At 48.1% G+C, this 21,029-nt stretch overlaps 2 protein-coding genes across 7 annotated transcripts in view; both read right to left on the bottom strand.

The window, feature by feature from the left end:
• Positions 1 to 391: 391 nt before the first annotated feature.
• Positions 392 to 6,786, bottom strand: LOC143838488 (uncharacterized). The gene is made up of 3 exons (XM_077339847.1): positions 6,347 to 6,786; positions 3,086 to 3,212; positions 392 to 713 (listed from the first exon to the last, which is right to left on the bottom strand). Exons 1-3 carry the CDS (start codon positions 6,737 to 6,739, stop codon positions 682 to 684), a joined length of 552 nt encoding a protein of 183 aa, XP_077195962.1. The 5' UTR covers positions 6,740 to 6,786; the 3' UTR covers positions 392 to 681.
• A 1,578-nt stretch (positions 6,787 to 8,364) lies between these two features.
• Positions 8,365 to 21,029, bottom strand: part of LOC143838487 (uncharacterized) — a 33,688-nt gene continuing 21,023 nt past the window's right edge. For 4 of the 6 annotated variants that reach the window (XM_077339842.1, XM_077339845.1, XM_077339844.1 and 1 more), the window contains 7 exons: positions 20,426 to 20,578; positions 19,657 to 19,785; positions 15,930 to 16,044; positions 13,536 to 13,673; positions 12,191 to 12,357; positions 11,688 to 11,776; positions 8,365 to 9,066 (listed from right to left, as the gene is read on the bottom strand). In XM_077339842.1, coding sequence (XP_077195957.1) covers positions 8,871 to 9,066; positions 11,688 to 11,776; positions 12,191 to 12,357; positions 13,536 to 13,673; positions 15,930 to 16,044; positions 19,657 to 19,785; positions 20,426 to 20,578 — 987 coding nt within the window. In that variant the 3' untranslated portion in view covers positions 8,365 to 8,870. Of the gene's footprint in view, positions 9,067 to 11,687; positions 11,777 to 12,190; positions 12,358 to 13,535; positions 13,674 to 15,929; positions 16,064 to 19,656; positions 20,579 to 21,029 lie in introns of those variants that run through there. The other 2 variants (XM_077339843.1, XR_013231400.1) reach the window with 2 other exon arrangements.

The raw sequence follows: 21,029 nt of genomic DNA, 5'->3' as shown, positions 1-21,029 counted from the left end.
GAGGGTCCTTCCAATGAGACTCCTCATGTGTACCAAATGGGTCTCCTCTCTATGACTTTCAAGTGCAATCTGTAGCTGGACCTAATTCTGATTTTGTCACCAACCTCGATTTTAGTACCAACGCTGGCAAGGAAAGCAGAGCTCAAGCGACAACAGCAAGGCAATTCCTGTATGTATTTGCCTGCTTAAAGTCCATTCCTCTGGACCACTTCAAACCCTGCTCCGTCCCATGTGCCTCTCCCCCCCCCCCCCTTCCCTGAGCCTGCTTGCACAGGAGCAAAGGACAACAGAGACAGGACAGGGTGGGTGAGCCGTTGTTCTTATTCCTGGGACTTAGAGCGCTGGTTATAGGGGGTGCCCTTCCTCTGGAGCGGAAAGGGGTCCTTCGTACAGCAGCAGACCTCGGATGACTCCAGCAAACGGAAAGACGAGCCCTTGCTGAATGCATCCTGTAACGCCAAGCATCTTAAATCGAGCAACCATGATGAAAAAAACAATAGTCTGTTTATTTAAAAGTCGAGACTGTGGCTTCAGGGGGTTTTCTTATTAAAGCAGGGTTATCGTGGTTCCCGTTAAATTTCTAATTTTTAAAACACAATTCATTGTCACGAGCTTAGGAAGACTGGCTCCTCATGGACTGGGTTTTGCTGGATCGAAAACTCAAGGGGATCCTTGGAATCGTCATCTGTTCCGGATACTCCGGGAAAAACCTCCTAAAGGAGAGAGAAACAAACACGCAGCATAAAGGGAAGGCCGTGGCCAGCTGGAACGCCCCCCTGGCAGGTGGCCGTGTGGTCTGTAACAGAAGGACAAAGTTGGCATCCAGTGGATTCGCACTCAAGCCCAGTTGCCTCCTTTCAGTTCTGGAGATGACTTGGGGAGCTTCACAAATGATTCTTAGCTCATTTCCAGAGTGGCGCCAGGATAATCGTGGGGCTTCTTAGTGATGATAATTGCTTTGTGATGATCACAAAGTTATTAGCCTGTTTCCCTCCTTGATTCAGGGTCCCCTCAGGCTGCCCTGCCGGGGGTCCTGGGACCCACATGGAAGCAATATACAGATCTGGATTTGGAGGGGATTTGGGTAAGATTCAGGGGAAGCCGAATGGGTCCAGCCTGACGTTTGGGAAATACTGACCGATGGAGGCAGATGTGAAGATGAGGGATTCCTAAATGCATTGGGAGGATCCTCAACCCAGCGGTGCTATTTTATGCCTGCAGCGTCCCCTGGTGCCGATACGTGGGACATACGCTGCAGAGCTTGATTTAACAATATTGGGTTTAGCTGAGGAATCTCAAACTGGTTTGAAGAAGAAGAAGAAGAGTTGGGTCTTATATGCTGCTTTTCCCTACCCGAAGGAGGCTCAAAGCGGCTTACAGTCGCCTTCCGTTTCCTCTCCCCGCAACAGACACCCTGTGAGGAAGGTGAGGCTGAGAGAGCCCTGATATCACTGCTCGGTCAGAACAGCTTTATCAGTGCTGTGGCAAGCCCAAGATCACCCAGCTGGTTGCATGTTGAAGAGGAGCGGGAATCAAAGCTAGCTTGCCAGATTAGAAGTCCGCACTCCTAACCACTACACCAAACTGGCTCTTTGGGTGGTCTGTTTGGGTGCTGACGTGACTGAGTAGTCTGCCTTACTGAAAAGCTCCCTGCATGCGGAAAAGTAACATCAGGGAGAAGACTAGGACACTCGGACATCTAGCTTCTTTGTGGAATTTTGTTTAGGGAGGAGAAAAATACGAACCTCTGCCTGCCATTGTCTGAGGAGGCATGGGCCAAACCCAGGGCATAGCACTTGGCCCTTAAAACAGTTAAAGAATTTGTAGATGGGGGGGGGGGAGTAATTCCGAAGGTAACACACACACACACACACACAGCCCATTCAAATGTTTGGGGAGCCCTCAGTTTTACAGCTCATCTCCAGGCCAAAGAGATAAATTCCCCTGGAGAAGGATAGCTGCTTTGAAGGGCAGACTCCATAGTATTATACCCCACTGAGGTCCCTCCCCATGCCAGATCCTGCCCACTCCTGGCTCCACCCCCAAAATCTTCAGGTATTTCCCAACCCAGAGTGAGCAACCCTAGCTCCAGATCATCACAACTGGATCAGTTCCCCTGGAGAAAATGGCTTCTTTTTTTGGGGGGGGGGCAGTGGTCTCCATAGCAGGATACTCCACTGAGGTCCCTCGCCAACCAATTCCTTCCCACTCCAAGCTCCTTTCCCAAAGTCCCCAGGTATTTCCCAACCCAGAGTTGGCAGCCCCAAACTGGGCTGAGTTCAGAAGCCAAGCAGAGTTGGCCACAGTTAGTACTTGAATGTGAGACCAATGCCAAGGAAGTCCAGAGTTGCTCTGCAGAGGAAGGCAGTGGCACCCCACCTCTCTCGCCTTGAAAACCCCATGAGGTTTCGCACAGGGTTGCTGGCTTCACTGATTAAATGAGGGTATTAAACGTTTGGAATATATCCAGCATCAAACGGTTTTTGCTTTGTTTCAACCTCCTAAGTGGTGGCTGGAGAGCTCCCAGGGTTACAACCAATCTCCAGGGATGGAAATAAGTTTACCTGGAGAAAAGGCCACTTTGGACCCTACAGCATGGGTAGTCGACCTGTGGTCCTCCAGATGTCCGCTGGCAGGGGCTCATGGGAATTGTAGTCCATGGACATCTGGAGGACCACAGGTTGACTACCCCTGCCTTACAGCATTATACCTCATGGCCCTCCCTTCCCGAAACCCACCCTCCTCAGGCACAGGCTCCACCGCTCAAATTTCCATGAATTTCCCTACCCAGAGCTGGCACCCTTAGGTTGCTGTGAGTCAGTTGCAACTTGAGGGTGCATCATTATAAGAAAGGCAGGTCTCAGTTCTGCCTGTCCTTTTCACGTCTTCCTCATAGAGGCCCAAAATATATGTTGTGAGCTCTAGTTGCAAAAGTCCAGTATTTGGCATTCTCCGAAACCCAATCGCCCCTTGAGTCAGGACAAGGCCTGTACAGGGAAGTTCCAGCCATGCCACACTGAGGTTCCATCAGGGCAAGGGTCCCACATTCACCTGTGGAAGGTTGACTGGTGAATTTACGGCGTACCTGTTTTCCGGGAGACTGCTTTTAAGTCGCACTTTCCCCTCGGCAGCTTGCAGGTGTAGAGGCCCAAGCAGCCGTCGCAGTCCGAGGGTCTTTTGCAGGTCTTTGATTGAATCCCGAAGCAGGAATACTGAGAAGGGCAGAGAATTACTTATTTTACCAGCATAAATGGCACCGAGTTAAGGGCTCTTCCCCACTGGCCCTAGAACCTCTAACGATTCGTGGCCTGCAGGATTTTGGAGACCTAAGGCCTTATTTCCTGTTGTGGATGTCTTTTAATCCTAGCATTTCAAACTGAAATTTGTCAGGACCACTCTCCCTAAATAGGCAATTTCTGAATAAGGCATATGTGCTGCACCTGTTGAACTCCCACGGTTGCCCTCCAAGAACCTGCCCAGAGAGAGGAAGACCCAGACACTGACCTTTCCTGAACCACAAATACTCCTTGCTTTTAAATGAATAAATTTCACTTTTAAATCAGTAGATCAAGCTAACCCAGCAAAAATGAACCCAGGCATGGGGGCAGAGGGAGAACCCCTGCCGTTGTACAGTAGTGTGTGTGTGTGTGTGGGGGGGAATACTCAGGCGGACTGCAAATTGAGGGACATGAACTTGGTGGTGGTGGAAAGTGTCATCTCATCATCAGAGCTGACGTATAGCTACCCTGTAGGGCAGCCCTTTTCAAACTTTTGACGATGGGGGAGCCCCTGAAATAATTTTTCAGTTTTGGAGGAGCTCCAGATGTCAGCTGGGCACGCCCCTGAAAGTGACATGTCTCTGGAAGTTATGTTAACACAGAGGCTCAAGAAGTACTGAGGATGGGGGGGGGGAGGCTGGTTCCTTAGCTTGTGGCTGAGTCCATTAAGGCAGGAGGGGAAAGGCCATAGACCCCTGGGGGTCTGTGGACCCCCAGTTGAGAATCCCTGTTGTAGCCCAGGCTAGCCCAATCTTGAGACATCTCAGAAGCTAAGCAGGGCCAGCCTGGTCAATATTTGGATGGGAGACCTCCAAGGTTAGGTGACCAGATTTTAACATTGGTAAAGCGGGACACCATTGACCTGGAGGGAGGGGTTCTTGATTAAAAATCAGGTCTATATGGAGCAACAAAAACTTTAATTGAATGCATAGAATGCAAAAATAGTATTGTAATATATATATATTTTAATTTCAACATAAGTACAATTTGCCAGGTACCCCCAGATGTCCCTCCAAACGTGGGACAATCTGGTCACCTTACTCCAAGGGATATCAGGGTTGCTACACGGAGGCAGGCCATGGCAAACCATCCCAGTTAACCCTTTGCCTTCAGAACTACAAGGTTGCCGTAAGTTAGCTGTGAGCTGGCACAACTCTTCAAGACAAGAGGTAAATGCCTGCCTCTTTGTGACGCCCCTGGACTTCCTTCCAAATACTGGCTGGGCTTGACCCGGTGTAGCTTCCAAGATCTGACAAAATCGGGCACGCCTAGGCCATCAAGGTCAACATGACATGATATGTCCTGGGTTTCACCTGAAAAACTTGCCACACATTCTTTATCTAGCCCTCCTGTTTTTTTCCCTCGTTTTCTCCTCAAAACCCAGTAAGGTCGGTCAGGTTATGAGAGTACAGTCCCCAGTGAGCTCTGTGAGTCATGGGGATTTGATCCCGCCCCAATGCTCTCCCAGTTATGCTCCGGAGGATGCAGCACTGCCGCTGATCTCCCTGGGCTTATTCAAAAGCAGTTCTTCAATAGCATCATTGTTTGGCCTCCGAATTTCACCCAGCTTTCTAATTCCGGGTCAGTTCCTTTAAGAGCCATTCGAGGATATCTAGTTAATTGTTTCAGGGTTTGTTTTGGGTTTTTTAAATATCTGAGACTGAATCTGTAATGAGCCATTATCCTGGAGCTCAAAAAGAGGGCATGTCTGGAAATGCAATGAGCTCTGAAAATCCACTTAATCTTTATCATACATCCAGAGTAATTTGTCCTGGATCTAGGAGGAAATCTGCCTAAGCTGCAGCCTTGAGTGTAATAAAAGTTTTAATAAGAGCAACCCAGGATACTGAATAGCATTCTTGCACTGCAGGGTGCTTTGCTGATGGGTCACTATCAATCTCATTTTGCATACCAGAAAAGAGGCTGGGAGACACTGAACTGGCCGCAAATGAGGACCACAAGTATTGAGCCAGGCGTTCCAAGCTGCAATTCAACAAGCTGTGGGCTTAGCTGGGCTTGGTCCTGTCCTCTCACTAACCTCACGGCCTCTGATTTGCAGCATTGCTAATGACCCAGCTGTGGACCTCCTCAGGCCAAGCAGTGCTGTGACTCATTAACAGAAAGTCCTGGTTCATTCTTAAAAACCAAGACACAATCAATCAGATGCCAACCTTGGGGACCAAGCCCTGTGAGGAAAGGCTGAGGGATCTGGGAATGTTCAGCCTGGAGAAGAGGATGGGAGGGGACATGATGGCTCTCTTGAAGTATTTGGAAGGTTGTCACTTGGAGGAGAGCAGGGAAAGGTTCCTGTTGGCATCAGAAGATACGACCCACAGTAACGGGTTTAAACTACATGTAAGATGGTACCAGCTAGATATCAGAACATTTTTTCACAGTCAGAGTAGTTCAGCAGTGGAATCAGCTGCCTAGGGAGGTGGTGAGCTCCCCCTCACTGGCGGTCTTTAAGCAGCGGCTGGACAGATACTTATCAAGGATGTTTTAGGCCGATCCTGCATTGAGCAGGGGGTTGGACTAGATTCTATGATTCTACAAAACACACCAGATTAAAGAGATCCCATCAAAGTCAATATTAACACGAACCTGAAAACCTCGGCAAAAGAAGATGCCTATCAAAGGACAGCATAAGTTGAAACCAGCTGCAAGGGGTCTCTAGTGCTTAAGAGAATAAATATGTCTTTGCTGGCACCTGCTTGGTGCTGGGTGAGCCTTTGCAAGGAGGGCGTTCCAAAGCACCGGTGCCACTACTGAGAAGGCCCTGTCTGTGGAGCTCACCTGTGAAAGGTGGGCAGGAATGTACGAGAGAAGACACTCTACTCCTGGACCACATGAGACCCGTGCAGCTCTTCCATTAAACTCTTGTGAAGACCCCAGGCAAAGAATGACAAGACTCCCAAAATCTGAATGATGTGAGTGCTGACTCACGAAAGCTTATGCCTGGCTATGTTGCATTGGTCCTTTAAGGTGTCAATGTATGCCCCTTCCGTTTTGTCGAAGAGACCTCTTGATGTTGGAGGGGCTGGAGCAGAAGGGGAAGAGAACTTACTCACCGTGTCTGCATTAAATTTCCCGTGGCCTCTCAAGTGCTTCTGAAGCCCCTGGCTTGTCCTTTCCGGAGGGGGCAACTGGGGAGACGACTCCTTGCTCCCAGCAGCCAACTTATTGACGACTCCCGGCTGGGCCCAGCTCACCCCTTTGCTTGGGCTTCCGTCCTGACCTCCATCACCTTCTTCTGTCTTCTGCAATCCAGCAGAGGGCTGTCTTCTCATGCCTCTCGCTGCATCTCCTCCGTGGAAGGAGGCCGTGGTCTTCTTGCCCCTGGGAGATGCGGGAGGGTGCTCTCGGGCAGCCTGCTTCCCACCCACCAGCTGGCCCCTGGCTTCCTCCAGGACAAGGAAGGGCATGGAGAGCACAGTGAGGGTGGCCACTGCAGAAAGCCTCATCCTTGGCCTCCGTTTCTTTTTCCTGTGCTCTGGGCACAGGGATGCTGTTGCCTGGGAACTTGCTGGAAGGAGGCGGGAAAGCAGCTTCTCTCCCTCTGCATGAAGGGCTGAAGCCCTTTTATGTGCCGGACTCCCCGGCTCCCCACCCCTCAGCCCTTTGTGCGGCTCAAATCCTCGCTTTCACCACACTCCTGGCTGCTCCTGCTTGGAAAATTCCGGCTGGCCTCCCAAGAGCAACACCCAGCTCCTTTGTGACGGTTAAGTCCCCTGTGCTTCTCCACAAGCAGGATGGTCTAATGCCATCTTTCCCCGTCTTTGTGATAATGGAACATTCCCCTCCCCTCCTGTTTTTTGGCTGAGCAGGTGCTTCAGAGAGTGCGTTGAAAACTCTTGCCCGAGATGGAAAGGGGTGTGTGTGTGTGTGCACATGGGTGCTATGAAGAAAGGGCTTCCTTCATCCCAACAGTATCTTTTGAATGACTGTAGATCTATTGTGTGGTCATGTTAGGGATGCCACCCCCCAGTTACAATTTCTCCTCCTTCTCTGTGTGTGTATGTATTCTGCTAAGAATCTGTGACATGCCCTTGTTTTTTTGGCACCTCAGTGGCAAGGAGTTTTGCCAGAGGGTAGACTTCCCCACATTTCTCCTGCCCCAATCCCTCGATGTCATCTCTTGGACCGTTTATGCACTGGAGGTTTCATGCCGGGCTACAGGCTGGAGTTTTAGTCATGGCAGCTTGCCCCACCTCTTTCTGCACCCACACAAGGGAGCATTTGGCCTGGAGTACCTCATCCACCCCTGATTTGTTCTCCTGCATGGGAGCTGGGGCAGTGAAGTTCCCAGTGCGTAAACGGTCTTGTTGAGAATTTTTTAACCAGTAATTGATATAGCGATATACCATTGTTTCAGTATATCGATATATCCATTACCAGTTTCTAAGAAGCTCCCTACAGGCTCCTGCAAGTACTGGGGGGGGGGGATGGCTGCCCCATAGGTGGGGCCAGGAAGACCTGGAATTTGCTGTCCAATGACAGCCATCTAGGTTTTACTGTGATACTTCCAAAAAATTGTAGCAAAGCAGTTTAGAAAAGAGACTAAGGGGAGACGTGGTAGAGGTTTATAAAACTATGCATGGAGTGGAGAGATTTGACACAGAAAATATTCTCCCTCTCCCAAAATAGTAAAACTAGAGGGCATCCAATGAAATTCATGGAAAGTAGGCTCAAGATGGACAAAAGGAAATGCAACTTTACACAGAGAGAAATATGGAATTCGCGGCCAGAGGATGTAGTGGCGGCCACGGGAACAAACCATTTTAAAAGAGGATTATATAGGTTCATGAAGTCTATTAATGGCTAACTAGCCATGGTGACTGAAGAGAACCTCCACGTTCAGAGGCACTAAACTGCAGAATCCCAGAGCCAGGAGACAACATCAGCCTCTATGCTCTGCTGTTGACTGGACTAGATGAACTTTTGGCCCGATCCCGCAGGGTTCTTCTTATATTCTTATGTTAAGCAGATTTGGGAAAGACTGGAGAAAACCTGGTGAAAACCTAGGACCTACAACCAATAAAATGATATCAAAAGAAACATTCATTATAAACATAGCATCTGAATATAATTTTATTTGCTGTAGCTTGATCCTTGTAAGCACGCCCATATATTTTGAATTATGTTTGTTTCCCCCCTTCTCCTATGGGGGAGGGGAGGACTGATTCCCAACAAAACTGAACCCAAAACATGTAGAAAAGGTCAAAGATTTAAAAAACACTGTTTTAAAAGTGCCGCAAGACTTCTTTGTATGTTAACTGCAAGATATTAACAGGGCTTCTCATTTGAGATTAGGCTGCGATTGGATATTGTGTTACCATTGCACTATAACAAACATTTGCAGCTGGATTTTCCTGTGTGGGCAAGGTAGTGCATTGCTGGGCTGCTTCAGCCTTGGAGCAGAATTCCTCTTAGCCCAGTATGCTCACAGAGACACGGAGTCGGAAGGGAAGGCAAGCAGGGGCAGTCAGCCGCCTCCTCTGCTATGATCATTCAAAATCAGACAGGTGGATGCTGGAGAGATGTCTGCTCATTCCAGGTGCCATGGGAGTGGAGGGGAGTCCCCAAGCGGATGGCCTAAGACAGTGTCCATGCCTTTGTTCCCAGCCACCTCTGAGACTGGACCCGTTCCATGCTCACGCTGGCGGCACTGATCTCTGGCGAAACAGGCTCATAAGAACGGAGAGAGAGGCTGGCGGATAGGAGGCCCATTCGGACACAGTCGTCTGTGTTCCCGCCATCGAGCATCCCAGCAATCATTCCGGCCATGAAGCTGAAGAGAGAAGAGGCTGTTACTTAGAGCAGGGGTAGTCAAACTGCGGCCCTCCAGATGCCCATGGACTACAATTCCCACGAGCCCCTGCCAGCGTTTGACTACCCCTGACTTAGAGAATAGAGAAACTACAAACATGAATAGCCGTGTTGGTCTGAAGTAGCACAATAATATCAGAGTCCAGTAGCACCTTTAAGTCCAAGAAAGATTTATTCAATGGAACCCCTAGAATTCAGTGTACTTTACAAAGAGAAACAGAGCTGTATCTGGTTGTGACACAGATGTAACAGAACTGATTTTTGCTATATATTCCCTGTCATGCAAGAAGATCATAGTCTGACGAAGGTTGCTTGCACTCGAAAGCTCACGCCTTGATTAAATCTTCGTTGGTCTTAAAGGTGCCACTGGACTCTGATTTTATTGTACAAACATGAAGTGCATTTATGCCCGTGTCATTCCCCTCCTTCCCAAAAAATCCCAAGAATTATAGCTAGAAGAAAATTATTTGTGAGTATCCAACAGTCCACCTCCCGGAACTACAAATGCTAGAGTCAAGTTTGAGTCCAGGGGAACCTTTAAGACCAACAAAGTTTTCTTCAAGGTATATAAGCTTTGGTGTGCAGCCACACTTAATCAGATGCAGTGAAACAGAATATCCTCAACCATTACATATGTGTAGAGTGAGGATGGGGATTTAATGGCCAGGAAGGACTGCATAGAGGAAAGATGCATAAGGAACTGTGTATTAATAGCTGAGATTGGATTAAGGCAGTTATCAAGATCTGTGCATTGCTGTAAATTAGCATACAAATTCAAGAGTTAATGAACAGAAGCAAGAAGAAGTCTGATTCTAGGGGCAGCCCACTTCCTGGCAATTAACCCCCACTCACCCACCCACCCTCTCTACCTATATCTAAGAGTTCAGGAAATTCTGTTTCATTGTATCCGGAGAAGTGTGCATGCACATGAAAGCTGATACCTTGAATTAAACTTTGTTGGTCTTAAAGGTGCCCCTAGGCTCAAACTTTGTTCTGTGGCTTCAGACCAACATGGTTACCCACCTACAATCTAGAATCTACAAATCCTAGAGTTTGCATAATGATTGTATGAAAGGTGTGCTCAGACTGAAAGTGCAAATTGGCTTGAGCTCTATTGGAGTCAGCTAACCCTTTCCAGAGACACAGGGCTGCTGCTGAAAGTGGCAACTCTGTGTCAAAGACTCTCCTCTTGGACTCAAGGTACCCCTTTCCAGAGACACAGAGCTGTTGCTGAAAGTGGCATCCCTGTGTCAAAGACTCTCCTCTTGGACTCAAGGTACCCCTTTCCAGAGACACAGAGCTGCTGCTGAAAGTGGCATCCCTGTGTCAAAGACTCTCCTCTTGGACTCAAGGTACCCCTTTCCAGAGACACAGAGCTGCTGCTGAAAGTGGCATCCCTGTGTCAAAGACTCTCCTCTTGGACTCAAGGTACCCCTTTCCAGAGACACAGAGCTGTTGCTGAAAGTGGCATCCCTGTGTCAAAGACTCTCCTCTTGGACTCAAGGTACCCCTTTCCAGAGACACAGAGCTGTTGCTGAAAATGGCATCTAGCTGAAAATGGCCGCACTAGCCTCACATCATGACTCTTACACTCTGCATTTCTTGGTCTGGACAATGGACTGCACTGAAGGCCATGTCTACACCACCAACTGTAAATCAGTTTCAACATCATTTAACCATCATGGTTCTCTACCAGATATTTTATGAATAATAGAGCTATAAGCAAGCAAAGCATCACTAACTTTCATAAATGCAATTTGTGGTGGTAGCAGTGACAGTTTGAGAAAGACTAACATGTGCAGCGCAGATATACTCCTGCAGATGACCAAAATGCCCAAGTTCCCATTTCTATCAATGAAGCTTAAGGGAATCCAGAGGAGTGGGCACCTAATCAATCAAAATTCCCTTGGCAGGTGCTGAAGCCTCCCATTCATCCCGAGCAGCACCTGAACAGTCCTCCTCTCAACGAAAGAAGGGTTGTGCTCCTAAGAGGTCCTGATGGTTCCCGCAGTTGCTACGGAGAGCCAGCTTGGTGTAGTGGTTAGGTGCGGACTTCTAATCTGGCGAGGCGGATTCGATTCTGCGCTCCCCCACATGCTACCAGCTGGGTGACCTTGGGCTCCCCACAGCACTGAAAACTGTTCTGACCGGGCAGTGATATCAGTGCTCTCTCAGCCTCACCCACCCCCACAGGGTGTCTGTTGCGGTGAGAGGAAAGGGAAGGCGACTGTAAGCCGCTTTGAGCCTCCTTCAGGTAGAGAAAAGTGGCATATAAGAACCAACTCTTCTTCTTCTTCTTCTACATCATTGGGGGATGTGTTTTTTTCCAATTTCTCCCCGAGTTTTAACTGCCTCCCTTTCTTTCCCTTTCACAAAGCCTCAGCAAATGACAGCGTACAATAACCTTCCTGTCTTTCGCCACCTCCAGATAAATATTTGGAGGAATTATTCCTTAGCAATGCCACGTACATGCATGCTGTGTTATGTTGTCACAGCAACGGGGGGGGGGGGGGAGAGAGACACAGATCAAACAGAGAAAGATGTGGGAATCCCATGGCTACCTTGAGCAATTAAGCAACGTACCTGTCACCTGCTCCAGAGACATTCACTATCTCCTCCACAGGGACTGGGAGCGCTGGGTAGTGAGTGGCGCACAGCTCACCTGCCGTGGTCTGAGGCATGAGACAAAACAATGCATGCAATTGTAGCCATAGAAAAACTGGGTTGTGTGATTCTCCGCTTACAAATGAAAGGCGGGCAACAATAATGGCCACTGACATTAGAGGAGTTCACACAACAAGAGAACCTCCCATTCATTTCTGCACAAGAAAATGCTGGAGTGGATTGGTTTCAGAGCTCCTTTCCTCTCATTCAGCATTAAGCAGCCCAATCTATACTACATCTGAACTAATCCCAAGGAGACCTGAGAACAGGAATTTTACGAGCAGACTCAGATGTCCAGGGACAGATAACCAAGGATACCATCTTCCGTTCTATTGCACACTCCCCTCTCCACCTGTGATTCATTTGTCTCCCATTTTTCATGCCTTGACCCACTTTGTATGTACTCCCTCATCTTTATCTACCTTGCTACAAGATCCAGGATGAAGAGAGACGCTCCCGTCCATGCTCCGGCCACACACAAGGACGCCGTGTTGGCCAAGGGTTATGACCATACAATGCAACTCTTGCAGTAGGGGGAGGGCAAGGGCCACGGCAGTCTCAACAACATCTTCCAGCTTGGATGGCAAGTCTTTAGATAGCAATGGATGAAAATTAATCACATGACATCAAAGCCATAATAAAATCACCCTCCCCCTCCCAATCATGACAATATTTTAGGAAGATAAATGAAATCCTTTGGCTAGAATGATCTTAGCAGACCACAGATTTCAGCGGTCCCAATCCCACACATTAGGGATATGGAAGAGGAAATGAATTGCGTAAAAGAAGCAGCTACATACAAGTTTGCTTCAATTCTAACTCTAGAATTCAAAGAATTAGCTGGAATCCCTAGTGCTCCATACATGCCCTGCAAAATTACAATTCGGCAACAGCCAGAATTAGCTATCAGTCTCCACAAATACTGTGCATCAATACCACCCCCGTCCCATGCATTGTATGACAAAGGTTATATTCTGAAAGACTGGTAGAAGAGCTGGCTTCTTGGGATCTGCACTATGAACTGGTCAGGTGGAGATATCTTAAGGAAGTAGAGCTTTCCATCCAAGAGTCGGTAACACAAGGAGGGCTCAATTCAAAGGACTGGGATAAGCTTTGCATTTGGGGCCCGGTTTCCAACTCAATTTCCACAACTCAATTTCCAGCATCTCCGGCTACAAGAGACACTGGAGAGCTGAATTCAGAATCAGCCCTACTAGGTTAGATAGGCCAAGGTGTAGTTCAGTCTCAGGCATCTTCACATGTTAATGGTGGGAAATCTGTCTCCTTTATCAACCAATCCGTTTATTTACGGTAGTAGACCATTCAATAAGTACAAAACATAAACTTACAAATTTAAAATCAATTACGAATTGATAGGAAACAAGAGGGAAAACAATTATACAGGGATCCAGTATAATAAGTGTTAGCATTAAGGGTTGGTCTAGTTCTTCCTTATTTCAGTAGCTACCCAAGCATATTTAGCAATTATTTTTGTTAGCTCTTTATTTGTGTTTGACAGTATTAACTTAATACGTTTTCTCAGGGCTCTGGGGCATTCTGTAAGCACTGCAGCTAGTGGATCTGTACATAGATGATGATAAAGTTTACACTGAAACAGAACATGTTCAGTTGTCTCTATTTGGCCTTCATTACAGATACACTTGCGTGCTTCCATTGGTAGCCCTTTGAATTTTTCTTCCAGAAAAGTGGAAGGGAGCGCATTACAGTGGAAAAGAGTGCAAGTTCTTCTTTATCAAAGTGTTTCACCTGCTGGCACAGGATGTCCCAGGGTCCTATTGATTGCCCTCAGTTCCCGCAGATTGGGAGAGATAGACGCCAGGGCTCTCCAGCTGTCCGAAAAGAATGGCTTGGAAGCCTTGTCCACATCGGTTGGCTCATAATACACTTCAAAAAAGCAATGTATTGGGTTAATCACCTCCACATAGTTGGTACGTGAACAAAGTTGGGAGCCACCTTAAGACCAGCGAAGTTTTATGCAAGCTATCCTGTGCCTGCACACTTCCTCAAGGAAAATGTATCTCATGAACAAAGCAGCTGCCAGATTTTGGCTCAGTGCTGGATTGGTCTTTGGCAAATTTTGCATACACACACACACACTCTTCCATTGTATCTGAGGAAGTGGGCATGCACACAAAAGCTCATACCTTAAATAAAACCTGGTTGGTCTTGAAGGTGCTGTTGCACCCCAGCTTTGCTCTGCTGCTTCACACCCACATGGTGACCTAACGGAATCTAATTTGGTCCATGTTTTATTAACTTGTTTACTTGGCAGCTTCCCTTTTCCCCGTTCAAGATGGTCAAAGATAACAACAAAACTAATAAAAGCCATGATTAGGGCTGCTTCTCTTGAACTGAGCAACGTGATCCAACAGTTGTTAATTGTTATCAAGCCTCAATAGATAATTAGCCAGAAGCACTACTGAAGTGGATGGCATACCATTATCAGGGATATCATTATCAAAACATCACAATAAAAATCACTCAGTGCTGAGTTCACTTGAGATTTTATCCGGAGGTCCACGTGAGGGGCCAAGAACTCCCATGATTGCCCTCCAAGAACCAAGAATAGAGAGTTTCACTGCCCCAGACGGTGTTCCAACTGCTAATAGCCATAGGTGGAACTTTGCTCCATAGATCTACCCAATTCCCTCTATGTTTGTAGCCACCACCACTTCTTGAACTTCCTTTTATCTGTTCTAACCCTACTGCATATCAATGTCATTGACCTCCCACAAGTTCTTGTATTGGGGGAAAGCTGGGAAAGTCCTTCTTTCTCTCCCTTGTCTATCCCATGCATAATTCTGTAAAGCTCTATCATGTCACCTCTCCATCGCTGTTTCTCCAAGCTAAAGAGTCCTAACCTCTTTAATCTTTCTTCACAGGGAAGGTGCTCCATCCTCTTCATTGTTTTAGCGGCCCTTTCTGCACAACACTACAATAAATTTTTGAGGCGTGGTTCCCGGAACTGTACACAATATTCCAAATGAAGCCGCACCATACGTTTATCCAGTCGGCTCAAGAGAAGATGTTGGCCAAACAAAGAGCAAATGCAGATTTAAAAAGGCAGCTGGGCATAGTAAAGAATCAATACAGCATCAATTAGGGCCATCTATCTGTCTTTGATTTGCAGCCTGCTCTGGGAATAATGGGTATACTGTAGGTTCGATTTACGAGAAAATGTCAACTAAATGAAGAGTAAACATTACTCACAGAAGACAAGGGAGGATTGTAGAGAATCCCTTTTGCTTTGGATACGGGCAGCAAAATATTTCAAGCTTCTTTTACAGAACAACATGCCAGTCCTTTTTTGTTTGCAGCCACAACACAACTCTAGGCTCCCCACCAGCATCGGTTCCAGGTTTTGGGGGGCACTGAGCAGACAGTCCCTGGAGGCCTCCTCTCCTCCCCACTGCTGTACAGCCCCCCCCCGCCTGCCTGCCTGCCCTCTCTTCTCCCACTGTCCATCCATGCATCCTTTGCCCGCCTGCTTAGGCATTTAGATGTCTAACTGGTATCTGGCCCTTGGAACTGTATTCTGATATACTCAGATGTTGAGAAATTATCTCTGCCTGCCTACCGTGTCTCTGCCATCAGGACACTGTGAGAGCAATTGCTGCAAAGTCGCACAAGTGAGCAGATGGGCAGGGAGGAGAGGCAAATGGGTAGGGAGAGATGACCGTGGGCCCTTCCACAAGATCTGAGACTCGGCAGCGGCCCCCCTCCCTTGGGGTATGTTGATCCCTGCTCTTCACACAACACTGTTTTTGCCTCTCCAAGCCACCCCTTGGAACTCCTGCTGACTTTATTGTAAAAAATCATGTTATGGGATCAATCAAAGCTCCATGGGGCAGTTTGCAAGAATGGAAACAGCACTGCCAGGGAGAAGGGCTGGGTGGGGCTAAAGATGCTTCTCTCTGAGTGATGAGCAGGGTGTGACTGGAAGGCACAACACTCCCTTCATGCAAGTGATACGAAGTCCCCATGTGGTTATTCCCCAACCAACACAAGGACTTTTAAATCTGTAGCTAGAGCTTCTAGAAGCAAGGCAATGAGGGCTACTGTTGATTTCCACTGGGCGCACGGGGAAAGGGCCTACAATTAGACTGTGCTTCGTGACTGTCCCACAGTGTCATTTCTTACCTGCTAAGTGATGTTCTCTGGCGAACTGACAGACATACTGAATGGTGGAAACTGGTACATTCCCATCGATGCATACCAGCGGTGCCCGACGCAGGTTTTCCCTGAATCCAGAGACCTGAAGGGAAGGCAGAAAACTGTGGGCAATTATTAGTCGATTTGAGTATAGGCGACTGAAACAGAAGTGACAAGATCCAGAGTTGGGCATGTGCCATTTAACCCGAATGTTCTGGCTGCCCTGACTGATTTGGAATCAGTTAATAACATTGGAAGTTGAAGCCATACTTTGGGATTCAAATCAGGACCCTTATTGCTGCCACGAATGGCTTGAGGGTCACCTGCCAAAAGATGCTTCCTTTCCACATGGATCTATTTCCAGTGGGATGACTGGTGTAGTATAAGTTGTGTTGTGATCTTGAATTCCCCCTTGAATCTCAGCTTGATACTAGATTGTGGAGAGAAAAGCTGCTTTCCATTGGCTGGTCTATTACCCATTGTCCCTCCCATCTTAGCTGCTCAAATTATTCTGATAAGATTATTTCAGTGGATTGGTAATGTGTATTTCTCTCCTCCCCCTCTGGATGAGCTAGGAAAGTGACCAAAATGGGGACAGGGGTAGGGGCCACTGCCCCGTGTCCCTGACAAATTTCAGGTTTGGGAAAAGGCTTGTAATTTGTGAGATTACAGCTGTCCCCAAAGACCTTCAAAAGGAGAAGGACATCATCTTGCCAGGCTATGTGACTGGCCTACAGTCATCCAGCAAGCTGCCACTGCAGAGCGAGGATTTGAACCTGGATTTCACTGATCCCAGTCCAACATTTTAACCACTGTACAACACTGCCCAAACAACCACTCTGCCTGCTAGCAGCTCTCCAAGTGCTCAGCCAAAAAGCTCTTTGATGGCCTTTCTGCCATTCTGCCTGGACAACTGGCCTAGGCTATAGGAATTCCCTTCTTTTTGTATCATGCATTTCATCAAGAAATCCCAGCCAGCAAAGCCCAGAGTAGAGCATCTATCAACAAGTACAGGCTGATGGAAATTCTGAGGCTGCTCAAGTTTGCAGGGATCCTAGGAAATAATAGATCACTTAATAGTTTTGCCTTCTTTCCCCCTCCCCTTCTGCCTCTCCTCCCTTTTCCCACCCGCATTTCGGTAGAAATTACCACTTTTTTCCCCTCCAAGAACGAATCTTCAGCTTCCTTGAGGGTCTTGATGATAAATGAATAACCGAATTGTATGCCTCTTCCTAAATAAACACCTTTGGCTGCTAAGTGTTGGCTTTTGATTTTTGTCAACAGTCCTCTTAACAGGGATAAGGGCGGGGTTGCACCTGAATGGTTCCTAATCACCCTCTTCCATTAGCTTCCCAAAATATTCCCCCCCTGGACGCCAACCAGACAGTGTTTATCTGCGTTTCTACAACGTGGTGCATCAAGAAACACAACAGCTGTGGGAGGAGGCAGTGGAAACTAGGGAAGTGGTGTTCAGCGCTCCACCACCTTTTCCGCCTGCAGACAGCAGGAGTATTATTTTGTCTCTCTTTCCTCCTTCCTCTAGCGGAAGGGGCAGGAGTTGGTGGTTTTCCGCCATGTTGTGGACTGCTGGTTTTACTGTACTGGTACTTTTCGGTCCATTTTAATGGGGCTTAATGGGTTTTTTTAGCTGGACATTTTGTAACCCGCAACGAGCCTGCCTGGAAGTGGCAGGTAATAAATTAAATCATCATCATCATCATCATCATCATCATCATCATCATCTCAATGGGGCGGCCATGAACTTAAAGAAAGCTGCCATTCTTAGATTCTTATCTGGCCCTGCCTACAAAATCATGAGTTTGCTTATTGGGTAACTCTCCAGTAGGGAAGCATCGTGATGAACTGGGGCTGTGCTCACCTGTAGCCCAGTCTATCTTTGCATGAACAGTAATGATTCTTTGGGTGTGTGTGTGTCCCCTTCATGGACCTTAATGGTGCTGGCCAAACAGCCACCGGGGACTGGAGGAGGGGGAGGGCAGGTGTAGGGCTGTGTGTATGTGTGACTGAAGGGGGAGGACAGGTGTAGGGCTGTGTGTATGCGTGAAATGAAAGCACAGTTTAGATTCTCTAGGATAGCGGTCCCCAACCTTCTTGTAGTTGGGGACCGCCTCCGAGGGTAGGAGAGAGCCGGTGGCCCGGCCACAGCAGCTGCACATAAACACGCACGGGCAGTTGCCGCACATGTGCATTTTTGCCACTAGGTGGCACTAACACGCATGCGCAGAACAGCTGCACGTGCGTGTTTTCACCAGCAGGGGGCGCAAACACGCATGCACGGCGGCTCCACGCGTGTGCGTTTGCATCGCTGGCGTGCCAGCAGCCGTGCCTGCCTCTTCCCCCTCTCACTGTGTGGGGGGGGGGAAGGCAGGTGCAGCCGCTGGTGGCCTGGTACCATGGCCTTAGCGGCCCGGTACCGGGCTGAGGACCGGGGGTTGAAGACTCCTGCTCTAGGAGACAAACAGAGAGGCGAAAAGGCTCTACTTGGACTGCTTAAGGTGACTTGGAGGCAAATGCATCCTCCCTCCCTCTCCCTCTCTCTCCCTCTCCCTCTCTCTCTCTCTGGGATCTGATGTGAACACTGATGACCATATGGAGCTGAATCAGACCATCTGTAATGGTCTAGCCAGGTGTGGATATCCAATTGCAGCAACCTTCAGTATTCTTCCAAATAACCAAGGGAGGAGGCAAGATACAAAGTCATTTCAATCCAAGGTTCAGGATTCCAGAGGACAGGCAAGCACAGTAGTCCAGTTCAAGAAGCTAAGGCAAAGTGTTAGCATATAGTTTACATTGTGTCCACACCCCCACAATGTCAGCTGCTCAGATGTAATCCTGCGATAGCTCATCATCGCTTTCAGCAGGTACCTGATGTCTAGCCGTAAGGCAAGCGCTTCTCCTTTTAGCCTGCAGCTCTGCTCTAAGCCTGATCCTTCCCCTCTCTAATGGTGCAAGTGATCCTGCAGGGTTAGAAACAGGCAGCTGGCTTTCATCTGCAGGATCAGAGCTGCAGGGTGGAGGTGACTCTGTGCAAGCTATTGGCTGTAAATCTTGGCATGCTTCTAATACTGGCCCATCCCTGCTCTGAGGAGCCCTCAACATGGCTGAGACCTGGCTGACTCACAACACCATCATTCCACCAAGGTCAGTATTGCCGACTTACTGACAGAGGCTCTCTAGGATCTTAGGTAGTATCACCTGCTGCCTGGCCCCTTTAGCTGGAGCTGATGGAAACTGAACCTGGGACCTTCCAAATGCCAAGCAGATAACTTTACCTCTCAGCTCCAGCTCCTCCCATGTGGGAAAGCAGATCCACTGCCCTGCAGGAGTGTCTCTATACATTCTCCACTTATATTGTACTATAGTTCACTGGCAGTCTTCAAGCAAAGGTTGGATGCACACTTTTCTTGGATGCTTTAGGATCCTGCATAGAGCAGGGGGTTGAACTATATGGCCTGTATGGCCCCTTCCAACTCTATGATTCTATGATTCTAAATAGAGCAAATACGATAAAAAGCACCACAAAACTCCAATGCTCTTTCCTTCAAAGGGGACCAGCCTGGGAAAGCACACTTTTTAATGATGGGAGAAGTGGCATTTGCCCAGGCTCCACCCCCAAAATCTCCAGTCAACTCAGAGCTGGCAACCCCCAATAAAAACAAGAGCAGGAACAGGTACAGGAAAAACAGGGCCTTACATATTGCTCTGTTATCTGCTGATGAATTTCCATGTCTCCCAAGCCGAGCCTGAGCTCTCCACTGCCTGCGATTACAGCACAATACGTGGCCGTACTGTGCCCATCCAGCTGACAGACGCTGCTCATATCCTCAAAGCAAGAAAGAGAGGTGGTTAGTGAAATATGATTTTTCCCCCCTCCTCTGAGAGACATGGCGGGATGGAAGGGAGGAGTCACATTCCAGGAACCCAGCTGAGTCCTGGAACTGGTCTTCTGTGAGAATTGGTTGGGTCTGAATGGTGTCATAGGGACCATTCCCCAACCTAGACAGGCCGGGTGAGTCTCATCTCATCAGATCTAGCAGGGTCCGCCCTGGCATGTATTTGGATGGGAGACCTTCAAGGAGCACTAGGGTCATGATGCAAAGCCAGGCAGGCAAACCACCTCTGGATGTCTCTTGCCTGGCTGCCAGACATTCCTAGGACCTTCTGGCTATACTACACACATGCCATACAACTAATACGGAGGAATATACTATTCCTATAATAATTAGGAAGAAACAAAGGGATAGGCAATAGAGACCTGTGTCGCACAGAACACTGTCCACAGATTCTGCTCCAGTCCACACCAGCCAGTTTGGTATAGTGGTTAGGAGTGCTGACTTCGACCCTGGTGAGCCGGGTTTGATTCCCCACTCCCCCATATGCAGCCAGCTGGGTGACTTTGGGCTCAGCACAGCAAAGCTGTTTTGACTGAGCAGTAATATTAGGGCTCTCTGAGCCTCACCCACCTCACAGGGTGTCTGTTGTGGGGAGAGGAAAGAGAAAGCAATTGTAAGGTGCTTTGAGACTCCCATCAGGTAGAGAAAAGCAGCATATAAGAACCAACTCTTCTTCTTCAGTAATATCAGGCCTCTCTCAGCTTCACCTCCCTCACAGGGTGTCTGTTGTGGGGAGAGGAAAGGGAAGGTGATTGGAAGTTGCTTTGAGACTCCTTCTGGTAGAGAAAAGCAGCATATAAGAACCAACTCTTCTTCTTCTTACTGTAATTGTTCCACTTTGCAATTTTGAGAGAGGTCACACAGATACTGCATAGGAAGAGCAATTTCTGGGGAAATGACACCAAACTTGGAGGGCAGATGGAGGAGAGTCCGTTGGAGATCTCGTGTGAGTCTGATGTCTCCAGCCTGCCGTCCGATGTTTATGTGAGTGTTTTATTGCCTGACAAACCAAACTGGTTCGTGAGATGGCTAAAAGTTGGTGATGGTCTGTGGTTCACAAGCAGGGCCTGCCACAAGCCGTACCACGTTTCCCCAGTTCGTGCCCATCCTGTGTCAAAGCCCAATCGAGGGAACAAGACATCTACAAGAATTTGCTAGCGAAACTACGGAAGCG

This window comes from Paroedura picta, chromosome 5 (assembly GCF_049243985.1).
Source record: "Paroedura picta isolate Pp20150507F chromosome 5, Ppicta_v3.0, whole genome shotgun sequence".
In the NCBI taxonomy this organism is placed as follows: Eukaryota; Metazoa; Chordata; class Lepidosauria; order Squamata; family Gekkonidae; genus Paroedura; species Paroedura picta.
Note: the sequence above shows the minus strand (reverse complement) of the source record. Positions and strands in the feature narration are given on the sequence as shown.